Raw genomic sequence first — 12,264 nt, 5'->3', positions numbered from 1 at the left:
TGTCGCTGTTGAAATAAAATAGCTAACTAACTTCTGCAAAACAACAAATAATCATCCGCAGAGAGCGCGAGGCGTGGGGCTCCGTCCCAGGAGAAGGGGGAGACGCGGCACCCATCGGGCGGCTCGGGGGGCGTCGGGGGGCCGAGCGGCCCGGGGGCGCGCGGCAGGGGGCGGGGCTCCGGTGGGCGTGCGGCGCGGGGCAGGGGGCGGGGTGGGGACGTGCGGCGCAGGGGCCGCGCAGAGCAGGGGGCGGGGCGGGGCGCGCGGTAGGGGCGGGGCTCCGGGGGGCGTGCGGCGCGGGGCAGTGGGAGACGTGGGGGCGCGCCGCGCGGCGCGGCGCGGGGGGCGGGACTCCTAGGGGCGCGCGGTGCACAGCCCGGGCGCGCGGGGCTGGCGGGCGCGCGGGGGCGGCGGGCGCGGCGCTGCCAATCGCAGACAAAAGGCCGCCCCAGTGAATCATGTGGTGCCGGGGGAGGAAGTGCGGCTTATTTTCTTTCCTCCAGTCGCCGGGCTCTGGGTGGAGCGCGATGCTCGGAGACCCCCGCGGGGGCGGCGGCGGCCGCGAGCCCCGATGAAGCCCGAGCGCCCCGGCCGTGCCGTAGCGCCCCCGGCCCGATGGAGGCCCCGCCGTGGGACCCCCTGCGCAACGACTCGCTGCCGCCCACGCTGACCCCGGCCGTACCCCCCTACGTGAAGCTCGGCCTCACTATCGTCTACACCGTGTTCTATTCGCTGCTCTTCTTGTTCATCTACGTGCAGCTCTGGCTGGTGCTGCGCTACCGCCACAAGCGGCTCAGCTACCAGAGCGTCTTCCTCTTCCTCTGCCTCTTCTGGGCCTCCCTGCGGACGGTTCTCTTCTCCTTCTACTTCAAAGACTTCGTGGCGGCCAATGCGCTCAGCCCCTTCGTCTTCTGGCTGCTCTACTGCTTCCCCGTGTGCCTCCAGTTCTTCACCCTCACGCTGATGAACTTGTATTTCACGCAGGTGAGTCGCGGGAGGCCGCCCCCGCAGGCGGGAGGCACCTGGAGGGCGCTCACCTGGAGGGGGCGATGGCAGCCGCCGGGGCGGGTCACAGAGCCACCGGCCTGAGAGGGTCCGGGGAAGAAGCATTGGTTCTGGGGTGGTCCGAGCCCTGTCATACCTGCAGGCCTTTGTCCCAGGTAACGCCCTCCCATTCCCAAGGGAGGCGAAGGAGCAGGGACAGGAAAGTGAGGGCTGGAGGCCACCCGCAGCCTCTGCCCTCAGCTCAGCATCAGCCAGTGGGTATGGTCCTCCGTGCGCGGGGAGCAGCATCTCCGTGCACGCAGGAGAATCGAACTGATGGGAGGTGTGCCCCCCAGGGACACTCGAACCCTGGAGTTTTCCCTCTATCCCCTCATCCCAAAGGATGTAACCCCCAGCCCGGAAAGATCACCTGCACGTTGGCCTCCAGGTTGGGACCAGACACTGGCTTTGCGAGGCAGGGTGGGACTGCCCTGGTTTGGATGGGATGTTCTGAGCCTCCAGAGTGGGAGCCCTGCTGAAGTGCAGCTTGCTAACTCATTCTACAGGATTGCTAAACAGCAGTCGCGGCAACACCCAGCTCCTGAGCTGATGCGGCGGGAGGTCAGGGTTGCCGAGAAAAAGCCGTAAAAGTTTGCTGGGGCCCTTTTACAGGCACACGGGAGTCGTTTTATGAGGCAGATTGTTAATAAGCTAATGGGAGAACGTGCGAATTGACTTGGCTGCTGTGACGGTTGGCTTAATGAAGTACAGTAATTGGAAAGTACTTTGCAAATACTGTGTAAAGCATTGCATAAAGGTGTAATAGCACAATACCATCGTCATCATCATCGTCATCTCTGCTTCTCATTAGCTTTCCAAGCACTAAAATGTCCATTTTCACTAGGACCCTGCCCAGGGGGAAGGCACCAACCACGTCACCTGGTAAGGGGAATTTAAGAGCTGTAGCTTAGGTAGAGGCTTTGTGCCAGCAAGCATTCCATTCCTTTTAATAGTGTCCTTATTTATTAAAAGAAAATGCTGTTGATTTTTAAAAAAAAAAAAAAAAAGGAAGAAAAGTTAGAAAACGGATTGCCCTGGTGTAGTGGGAGCCCCTGACTGAAAATTTGGAGGAAATACCTTTGGCTAAAAACTAACATATGTACTCTTTAGTAGCTATTATAATCTTATCAAAAGGGATCTATACTCAAAGCCTTCTCCTTGGTCCAGTGTATCAGCATATTTTCCAGTCCACAAGTAATGTGTATCATCTGTCCAAATACAACTTTTAAACCCGAAAACCAGTTCAGGCAGTCAGCTACATTGCAGACACTCCGGCTTGTTCATTGGATGGAAAGGGCTGATTGTAGCAAGATACGTAAGTCAGGTAGGTTGATGTTCCTTCAAGAACTGTGACGATGATCTGATTGCATATTGAGATCTTTATTCTGGTCCCTTTCTGAGAAAAAAAGGACAGCGTAGAGCACTGCCATGGCTCTCTGGCACTCGCGTGCAAATTCTGCACTCAGAGCTGGATGAGGGGCAGGGCTTCACATTTTCTGCACCATCTGCTGGCTGGGGAGTAAATGCTGAGCGAGGGAAAGAGTGACCAGGCCGACAACCTTGCAAGCCAAGAGGCCGCAAGCCACCACTCTAGCTTCTTTGTAACTGTCAGGACTTGTTTTCTTTATATCTCCAGGGTGGCTGGCAGGGGAAAGTGGTACTAACTGGTGGCATCTCAGACCCTGGCAGAGAAGCCATTCTCTGGCTTCCTGGCAAATACTCTGATACTTCTGGGGTGTTATAAAGGGGTCGCCCTCTGACTCCCCGCTCAGACGCCCCTCTCCCCTCTCCTCTCCCCCCTCCCACATGCCTTCTCTTAGGCAGGGTTCTCAACCACTGGAATGGCCGGGGGACCTCTAAGGATTACTGCGGCCTGGGCCCCCTCTTAGAACACATAAATCCGATTTCGGAGGGTGGCGGGTAGCGGCTAACAGTGAAGAAACGTGCTATGTGCTAGGCACGGTTCTAAGCGGTTTGTCTTATTTATTCTTCCCAACAACCCTCTGAAGGAAGTACGGATGGTGTCCCCATTTTTCGGAGGGGGGTCAGGGAGGTTGTATGAGTCACTCAAGGTCACACGACCAATGAGCCCTGGAGCCAGGAGTCCCCCCCCCGCCGCGTCCAGACCAGGCTGTACAGCAGAGGCTCCGAGGCCAAGTCTGCCAGCTTCTGGGCCAGGGCAGCCCTGCACGAGGCAGGTCTGTCTGCAGAGCTGGGGTGGAGGGTCTGGGCCGGGGGTGGGGTGGGTGGGGAGGCGGCGGGGGGGAGTTGGGGGAAGGACCGGGGGGGGGGGTGAGTTCAGCGGCACCTGGGCAGCCATCTCCCCCAGCTGTTCTCTATCCTAATTTGGGGTCTGGCCCTCAGACTCCTGGGGTTCCTGGGTGTGACCGAATGCGGCGGGCTCAGCTGCCCCCTGGTTCAGCCTTGTCTTGAGCCCTGGGACAGATTCCTGCCACTACAGGCTGGTTTGAGGAAGGAAAAGGAGAAGTGAGGCCTCTTGGTGGGGAAGAGGTGGTGTGATTAATGGACACTGACGCAGGAGCCAGCACCTACCGCGCCTTAGAGCGCGGCGGGGAAGCTGCAGGGGGGTTACTGTGGGCGCCTGGGGCCGGCAAAGGCCTGTGAATCCGGGCAGCGCCGGCAGTGGAAGGAGCAGGGACCCTGTGGGCAGAGCTGGGTCGGCCCCTCACGTGTCTCCCAGGGCCAGTTACCCACGTGCTGCAGGACAAGGGCAGCCCTAGTGCTCTCCCCAGGGTTGGAGCAGGTTAAAGGAGGTGCCGTCTGTGCTGCGTCCTTCGGCCCCTCCTCTCCCTCAGTTAAGGTGCTCTTTCTGCATCATCTCCTAATCGTCGGAGCCCAGGCTCTGGCCAAACCACAGTCCTGAACGTCAGGCCCCAGCACTGGCTCGGCCCGTTATCAGCCCACTGTGTCACTGAAATAATTTTTCCCACCAACCTGCAACTTTTATGTTTGTCAAATGGCAGTGGCCCTGGGCCTCCCGTTGCGGGGAGGATGGAGGTCACCAGTTCCTCACAGCTGTAGCTCCCCACGCTGAGAGTCGAAGGGACTGGGGGGTCCGCCCTTCATTCTGCAGATGAGGCAGCCGAGGCCTCGAAGATTCTGGTGACTTGTGCTGGGTCCCCCAGCCAGGCACGCAGAGCCGGGAAGAGTGCTTGCTGCACACAACACCCCGCAACTCAGAACGCAGCCTGGTCCTCGTCTCTGCTGACCGGTAACGAGGAGGCAGCTGAAGAGCTAATCCAGGGACCCTGTCTCCACCCCACCAGGAAAAGGGAGGTGGTGACCTCAGGCATAAGTGGATCTCGCTGTGGCTATTGGCAGTCAATTTAATCAAGAAATGTTTACCGAATCTGTTGTGTGCCAGGCCCTAATCTAGGAGTTGTGAAGAGGGAAGCTTCTAGGCCTCTTGATGATTATGAAGAAGTAAGAAGCTTAGGAACACACAAGGCAAGCCTTTGCTGGTCCCCAAGTACCTTATTTCAAAGCTAGGAGCACACAGTCGCACAGGGGCCGGGAATCCTCACCTCTGCACCATACCGTGGCTGCCCGGCCCCTGGCAACGGCTCCCTGTGGTCACTCAGTGGACTCCCAGCCGCCAGAGCTCTGTGTGTGTGTGTGTGTGCACACACGCAGGACCAGGAGAAGTTTCTTTATTAGCGTTCAGTCTACCATCTACCACCAGCACTCCCCAGGAAGTCACTTCCTAATTTTACTTCTAAAAACTGCCCCCCAAGAAGAAGCTTTCCAATTTTACAGCCTGATTTCCCAAGATCGGTCCTCGAAGCACTACCTCTTTGTTCTCTCTGTCCTCCACTCTTGTGGCTTCAGTGCCAAAGGGCTCGCCTGCCAACATCAGGGGAACCAAATTTCCTTCACGGCCTCCGCACTCGTGGGAACAGTTAGCCTCTTCTCAGCATATCTGAGCTCCAGCCCATTGCCCAGGAAGCCGCGAATTCTCAACAGCAGAGGCTGAGCTGAGAACGGTCAGCGTTGTCCCTGTGTTGTCCCTGTGCCGTGAACCCAGACCTGTGGCTCCCATTCCCACTGGAGCCTGGGTCTGGTCCCACACACCCTCAGCCTATAGGTTTTTGCTGCATCCTTTTGCTCCCCTGCCTTTCCCTGGGTCAGACGAGCGGGGACTCGCAGGGAGGCAGAAAGAGAGCGTCATCCTAAGGCCCTTTTCATTGCTCAGGTGGGTCGTGTGCGGCAGTGCCCTTCCCGCCAGAGGGCTGTGATGTGCCCCCATCTGCCAGCCCCCAGAGACGTCAGCTCGGAGGTGCCGGCTGGAGCAGTGAGGGGTGGGCTGATTGGAGAAGAGCACTGATGAAATTGATGCCACTCATCCGAATGACATCGCTAAGAGTGTCAGGTTTTTGGAAACATCATAGTGTGTGATCCCAGGATCTGTTTTCATCCACTGATTCCTGGTCGCCTGCAGTTCCAGGGAGAGGAGAGAAGCCTCTTCCCTGTTAGGGGTCTGGCAGGTCGGTTATCTCAGGACGGAAATGGCCTCAGCACACAGGTGACCATACCTGGCACGTAGGCACCCCCGGAGGTCCGCAGAGGCTTGTAAATATTTTACTTTTGATTCATCCTGTGGCTAAAGTTTAGAGCCTGTTAACCTCTGAGGACAGAGGAGGTCCGAGTGGTTTTACTCTGAGTGGGTTATTTCCTCAAACTTGGGCGTGGAGGACGCAGGAAAGGAAGTCCAGACGGTGCCCGAGTCAGTATTTTAAACCTTGTGCGTCGCGTATGGTCTCTGTTGCATATTGTTTTTTCTTTTTTAGACATCTCTTTAAAAAGATAAAAACGATTCTTAGCTCACAGGCCATACGGTAACAGGCTACAGGATGAACTTGGTCCTCGGCACAAGGTTAGGACAAAGCCAGCATGTGTCACCAAGTTCCCATCCCACCTTGCTGTTATTTTTACTGTGACAGGTCCTTCGGGCACATTGGAAACAGGCCGTGGCTTCTCAGCTTGTGGTTAAAGAGTGTCGTTCACTCAGTGAACAGATCTCATCAATCACCTGCACATAGGTGTCTGGGCTCAGAGACAGTAAGCTGAAATTTGTGCCCTGAGGGGCCACAGACTATAGGGAAAGACAGACAAATGGAGGCAGCAGTGCCGGGAGCCACATGCCACCCACAGCACCCGGGGGAGTGGGGACCTGTCCCGGCCTGCGGGGCGCGGGGGAGCTGGGGAGACACAGACGAGGGGCCTTGGGCTGGACATCTTGTGATGTCACCTGCTCCCCCCCTTTAAGACACACCTGTCAGGCTACATAATGTGTAAAGCACAGGGTAAATGTCTGCACATGCTGCTCTCCTTGCTCCCCAGACCTAAGAGCCGTCAGAGGTCACGTTGCCCATCAGGCCATGTGACGGTCTGTTGGTTGTGTGTGACCCGGGGCAGACAGGGAGGGACGTGGGCCGAATGTGAGCCCGGCTGGCTCCTGTGGGCCCAGCCCCGGCGGGACCACAGCCCTGTCCTGATGAGACAGCATCAATGTCCACACAGAGGTCCTGGTCCTCCCAGCTTTCAGTCGCACAGTCTACGGACGTGAACTTGGAGACACATTTCACTCACTTGACAAGTCTGTTCTTAAAATTGGGGTGAAATTCACATCCCGTAAAATTAACCATTTTAATATGTATGACTTAGTGGCATTTAGTACATTCACATTATTATGCAACGATCACCTCTGTTCAGTTCCAGAACATTTTCCTCACTCCAAAAAGACCCTCCACGCCCATTAAGCAGTCAGTCCCTTTTCCCCCCTCACCCCAGTCCCTGGCGAACACCGATCTGCTTTCTGTGGATTGGCCTGTTCTGGATACTTCACATCAAAGGAATCATACACTTAAGTGGCCTTTCGTGTCTGGCTTCTTTCACGTAGCATGATGTTTTCGAGGCTCATCCGTGTCGTAGGGTGTGTCACTAGCTCATTCGTTTTTAAGGCTGGCTGATGTTCCATCACAAGTGTGTTCCACAGTTCGCTTACCCACTCATCTGCAGAGGGACACTAAGGTTGCTTCAGCACGTGCTTCTGAGTGCCTGTTATTCCCTGGAGGCTGTGCAGATAGGGTGAAGGTCACACGTAGTTCCTGCTTTCAGGGAACTTGGCGTTGAACAGGGAGAAGAAGAGACCACGTAAATTCCGTCTCCATGGTGCCAGTGGCCCATGTGACTTAGTGACAGTCCTTACTGTGGTGACACCAGGTGCGAGATGTTTCTGATAGAAGATTGGGGGCTTAATTCACTCCGTCATCTCTGTAATTCTCCCTCTAGGACACACGCTTTAAACAGAACCAATGGCTTAGCTACTGTTTAAGTGTAAGTCAAATCCTTTTGCCCTGCTTTGTTCAGGGCAGCCTCTTGGGGTCCAGGCCACCACCAGGATGGAAAAGTGAAGCTGGGGCAGGGCTGGCCCCGACCCTTGGGGCCATGCGGAGCGGTGTCACCCCTCCCACGACAGACTTGGCGGCATATGTTGCTTCCTCTTGGGCCCTCCCTGCTCTGGGTGGGACATTCTCAGTTCCCTTCATTGCTTCTGATGGGATGTGGGTTTGTCCCTCACCATCCTGGTCATTATCCCAGGTGTCTCCATCCAGTGTCCTTCAGTGAGTTGGGGGCAGCGCAGCCGCAGACCCGCGTCTCGCTCCCCGAGAGCAGTTTCTGTCACCACGTTCCCTCCCCTGGAGGAGGTACCGCCGGCAGTCTTCTTGGACAGGATACAGGAGCATTCTCTGACCTTGTCTGAGTCTGTTTGGCTGCTACAATGAAACACGACAGACTGGACAGCTTCAACACCAGGAATTTCTTTTTCCTTTTCTTTTCTTTCTTTCTTTTTTTTTTTTTAACAATCCATTGCTTTCTTTTCTTTCTTTAAAAAATTTTTATTTTATATTGGAGTATAGTTGATTTACAGTGTTGTTAGTTTCAGGTGTGCAGCAGAGTGATTCAGTTATACGTATACATATATCTGTTCTTTTTCAAATTCTTTTCACATTTAAGATTATTACAGGATATTGAGTCCCCTGTGCTATACAGTAGGTCCTTGTTGGTTATCTGTTTTATCTATAGTGGTGTGTATATGTCAGTCCCAAACTCCTAATTTATCCCCGCCTCCACCTCTCCCCTTTGGTAACCATAAGTTTGTTTTCTATGCCTGTGAGTCTGTTTCTGTTTTATAAATAAGTTCTTCTGTATCACTTTTTTTAGATTTCACATATGAGTGATATCATATTTGTCTTTCTCTGTCTGACTTACTTTCCTTAGTATGATAATCTCTGGGTCCATCCATGTTGCTGCAAATGGCATTATTTCATTCTTTTTTATGGCTGAGTACTATTCCATTGTATATATGTACTACATCTTCTTTATCCATTCATCTGCTGATGGACATTTAGGTTACTTCTATGTCTTGGCTATTGTAAATAGTGCTGCTATGAACATTGGGGTGTGTGTACCTTTTCGAATTATAGTTTTCTCTGGATATATGCCCAGGAGTGGGATTGCTGGATTGTGTGGTAGCTCTATTTTGAGTTTTTTAAGGAACCTCCATACTGTTCTCCATAGTGGCTGCACCAGTTTACATTCCCACCAACAGTGTAGGAGGGTTCCCTTCTCTCCACACCCTCTCCAGCATTTATTGTTTGTAGACTTTTTGATGATGGCCGTTCTGACTAACACTAGACACTTTGCTCTCTCAGGAGGCTGGTCGCCTGAGGGCAGGGTGTCAGTAGGGTCGGGCTCTGGCGAGGGCCTCTTCCTGCTTGCAGACAGCCGGCTTCCCTTCGCGTCCTCACGTGGTAGGGAACAGAGGGAGGCTCCTTGGGGTCCCTTTGATAAGAGCACCAATCCCACCCACAAGGACTCCACCCTCTTGACCCTAAGTGCTCAGAGGCCTGACCTCCTAATACCATCACAGTGGGGGTTAGGATTTCAACATGTGAATTTGGGGCGGACACAAGCATGTAGTTCATAAAAAATACCACACTGCTCCCAGCAAGGGCAAGAGTTCCAGGAAACCTCAGAATCGTCCTTCCTTCCGAGGCAGAAAGTTATTTTCTGGAGGGAAAAAAAGCCCTGAGGCATCTTCACTACCTATTCTGTAGTTCGTACATCATTTGCCGAGAGGATTGGGGTCCAGTGGCGAGCCATGGCCCGATGCTGCAGCCACAGGAGAGCCTGAAGCCTTGGGGCCCGGCTGGCTGGTAACCCAGCTAAGCTTCCTAGGTGGAGAAATGTATCTTCCGTGCTATGGTGTGTTACCTTATTTAAGCCCGTTTAGAACAATTATGGGCAGGGCCCTGGCAGGTAAACTGTGAACTGCCATCGTGGCAGGAGCAGTTCAGAAACATCATACCGATCATGGTACCTTGTGTCGCCACAGCCCTTCCCATTCATGAGCCCGCAGAGGGAGACGCCTGCTAGGGAGGCTGATGGGCGTTGTTCACCTCCACCTGCACCAGTGAGGTGACCCGGGCTGCCCTGGGGGCGGCTGGGCCCATGTCCCACCCCTCCTCCCCTACAAGTCAGGCCCATCCCCACTTAGAAGCAAGGCTTTAGCGATCCCTGTGGCGCTGGGATCCCTCTGGGAACTTCGTGTCATAGTTTTGAAAGCAGAAGTCACCGTGATAAATATTTGTACTGACCCTCTTATCTTACAGGGGGACCCTGAGGCACAGGAGTGTAAAGAGAGTTTATCAGGGGTGAGCAAAAAAGCAGGTTCAGGGAATTCCCTGGTGGTCCAGTGGTTAGGGCTTGGCGCTTTCACTGCCGTGGGCCTGGATTCAATCCCTGGTCGGGGAACTAAGATCCCATCAGCCGAGCGCAGCCAAAAAAAAAAAAAAAAAGGCAGGTTCATGGCAGTCTGGCCAGCTGCGCGCCCCTGAACCCAGATGCTCGGGTAGCAAGAGATGACACAGGAAAAATCAGGGCGCCTGAAGGCCAGCGTTCAGTGTGTCGTCAGGTGACCTTAAGGGCCTTTGGACAGGCACGCCCTCCAGGGTGCTGCTGCCCGTCGTGGGTGGTACCTGTGGGCCTGACTTGACCAGTGTGGAGCCGAGAGCCTGCGGGGTGGCCGGGCGGGTGTTGGTGATGTTGGATGGAGCTGCAGTTCAGTTGATAGGGACACGGAGGCTCTGGTGAACCGCTGGGGGGTGGAGGAGAGAGGGGCTTGGCTGGACCCCTGGGAACTGGAGCAGGAGAGGAGCCTTCAGGAAGGGACGGGGCAGGTGGAGACGCCTGTATCCCGCGAGACCTCATCCCTTCATCATTTGCGAAGGGGTCCTGAGACTACAGGGCAGAGAAGTGTGAGGCTGAGCTCCTGCCTTTGTGGGGCTCCCAGGCTGACTGTGGGGATAGGACACAGACACACACACACACACACACGAGCCTGAGGAGGGCTCTCCGGTGCTGGCTCAGCTGGATAGGACAGGACAGGGCAGCAGAGCTCTCAGGAGAGCGGGAGAAGGCTGAGGATGCTTCCAGGGAGTTCTGGGCTTTACAGGAGTTCAGAGGAGAGGCAGAATCATTGTTGGTCCCGAGATCACATATGAAAACAGCTCGCCTAAGTGCTGGGGGTCCTCTGTCCCAGCGGTCAGCGTGAGGCCAGGCAGTGAGTAGGACTCGCTCCTTGAACCACGCACTTGCCAAGTTCAAAGACAGGAGATGACAAGCTGAAGACCTGACCTTGGGAGCCGGTCACCTCCCTGGGGGCCTGTCACACCTGCCCAGGTGGGGACACAGAGCATGCCTTGGCTCCAGGCTGCTGCCCCCAGAATGACTTGGCATGGACAGCGTACTCCTTTTTCTTTCATGGGGTTCCGTGGCTTTTTTTGAGGAAATTTTATTTTTCACTGAAGCATAGTTGATTCACAGTGTTGTGTTAGTTTCAGGTGTCCAGCCAAGTGATTCAGTTGTACATATCCATAAATCTGTTCTCTTTCAGCTTCCTTGCCCTTATAGGGAGTAGAGTTCCCTGAGCTGTACAGTAGGTCCTTGTTGGTTATCTATTTTATGTATTCTGTGGCTTTAAAAACAGGGCCAGTGTCTGCAGACATAGAGACATCGCCCCGCCCTTGCTGTCTTAGAGAGTTGACCTTGCTCTTCTTCAGGGATTGCTATGCAAAGGGAGACATCCTGCATTTGAATTCAGCGGGCTCCAAAAATTAAAAAACTGCAGGTCGAGTCACCCTGCTCTGGTGAATGAGGATGCTTAGCATGTGGAAACACAGACTAATGACTGCCACCCAGGGAGGCCAGGGCCTCAGGGTTTGCATAATTTCCCCAATATATCAGGAAGTGGCCAACACAGAGGGATCACAAACGCAAATCGTGAATGTGTCAGTGGTTCCTAACCTTCTTGAGTACGAAAGTTCCTTTTATGGTCAAGAGAGCATTTATGATCACAGTTTAGTAGCTGTGCATTTAGAATCGTGGTTTGAGAGCATTTGCAGGGACTGGTAGTAATAATATAGCAGCAGCGGGGGCAGCAAACACATAGACGCTGAGATAGTGTCTGGTAGGTGGCAGGCATTTGACTGAGTGCTCTATCTGTGGTAATTCACCTAATCTTCACAAAAACTGATGGGATGGGCACTGTTATTAGTCTCATTTTACAGATGAGGTACTTGAAGCACAGAGAGGTTAGGTAACTTTTCTAAAGTCACACAGCTGATTATTGGTGGAGCCAAGATTCAAGCCCAGGGGAGCCAGCTCCGGAGTCCACACTCTTTTTTTTTTTTTTCAAGTTTTTATCATATATGCATATACATACATACATACATACATTTATTTATTTATTTATGCCTGCATGCATGCACGCATAACCCGCCCAGCATGGGTTGCAGGATCTTAGTTTCCCGACCAGGGATCGAACCAGGGCCATGGCAGTGAGCTGAGTCCTAACCACTGGACCGCCAGGGAATTCCCCAGAGTCCACACTCTTAACCATCTTTAGGCGTCTCTCTGCTGGTGATGGACACACAGCTGTGACCTGCAGACGGTGGAATACCCAGCCTTAGTGAGAACGCATGAATGAGAGCCAAGTGTCTCAGCATCGATACATTGCAAATACCTCGTGACAGGTGAACAGACAAGTTGCAGAAGGGTATGGAAGGCATTGACTCAAAGTGAGAAACCATGCAAGATGGGACTATATATTGTTTATCCTCGTAAAAGTAGAAGCCT

At 53.9% G+C, this 12,264-nt stretch overlaps 1 protein-coding gene across 1 annotated transcript in view; it reads left to right on the top strand.

The window, feature by feature from the left end:
- Positions 1–490: 490 nt before the first annotated feature.
- GPR137B (G protein-coupled receptor 137B) overlaps positions 491–12,264 on the top strand; it is a 47,601-nt gene continuing 35,827 nt past the window's right edge. Inside the window, 2 exon segments of the mRNA XM_082423142.1 lie at positions 491–581; positions 584–984. Of these exon segments, the coding sequence (XP_082279268.1) occupies positions 572–581; positions 584–984 (411 nt within the window). The 5' untranslated portion in view covers positions 491–571.

Source organism: Balaenoptera physalus (assembly GCF_965194825.1).
Source record: "Balaenoptera physalus genome assembly, chromosome: 14".
NCBI classification, from domain to species: Eukaryota; Metazoa; Chordata; class Mammalia; order Artiodactyla; family Balaenopteridae; genus Balaenoptera; species Balaenoptera physalus.
The sequence above is the reverse complement of the archived record's forward strand: the minus strand, read 5'-3'. Positions and strand labels throughout refer to the sequence as shown.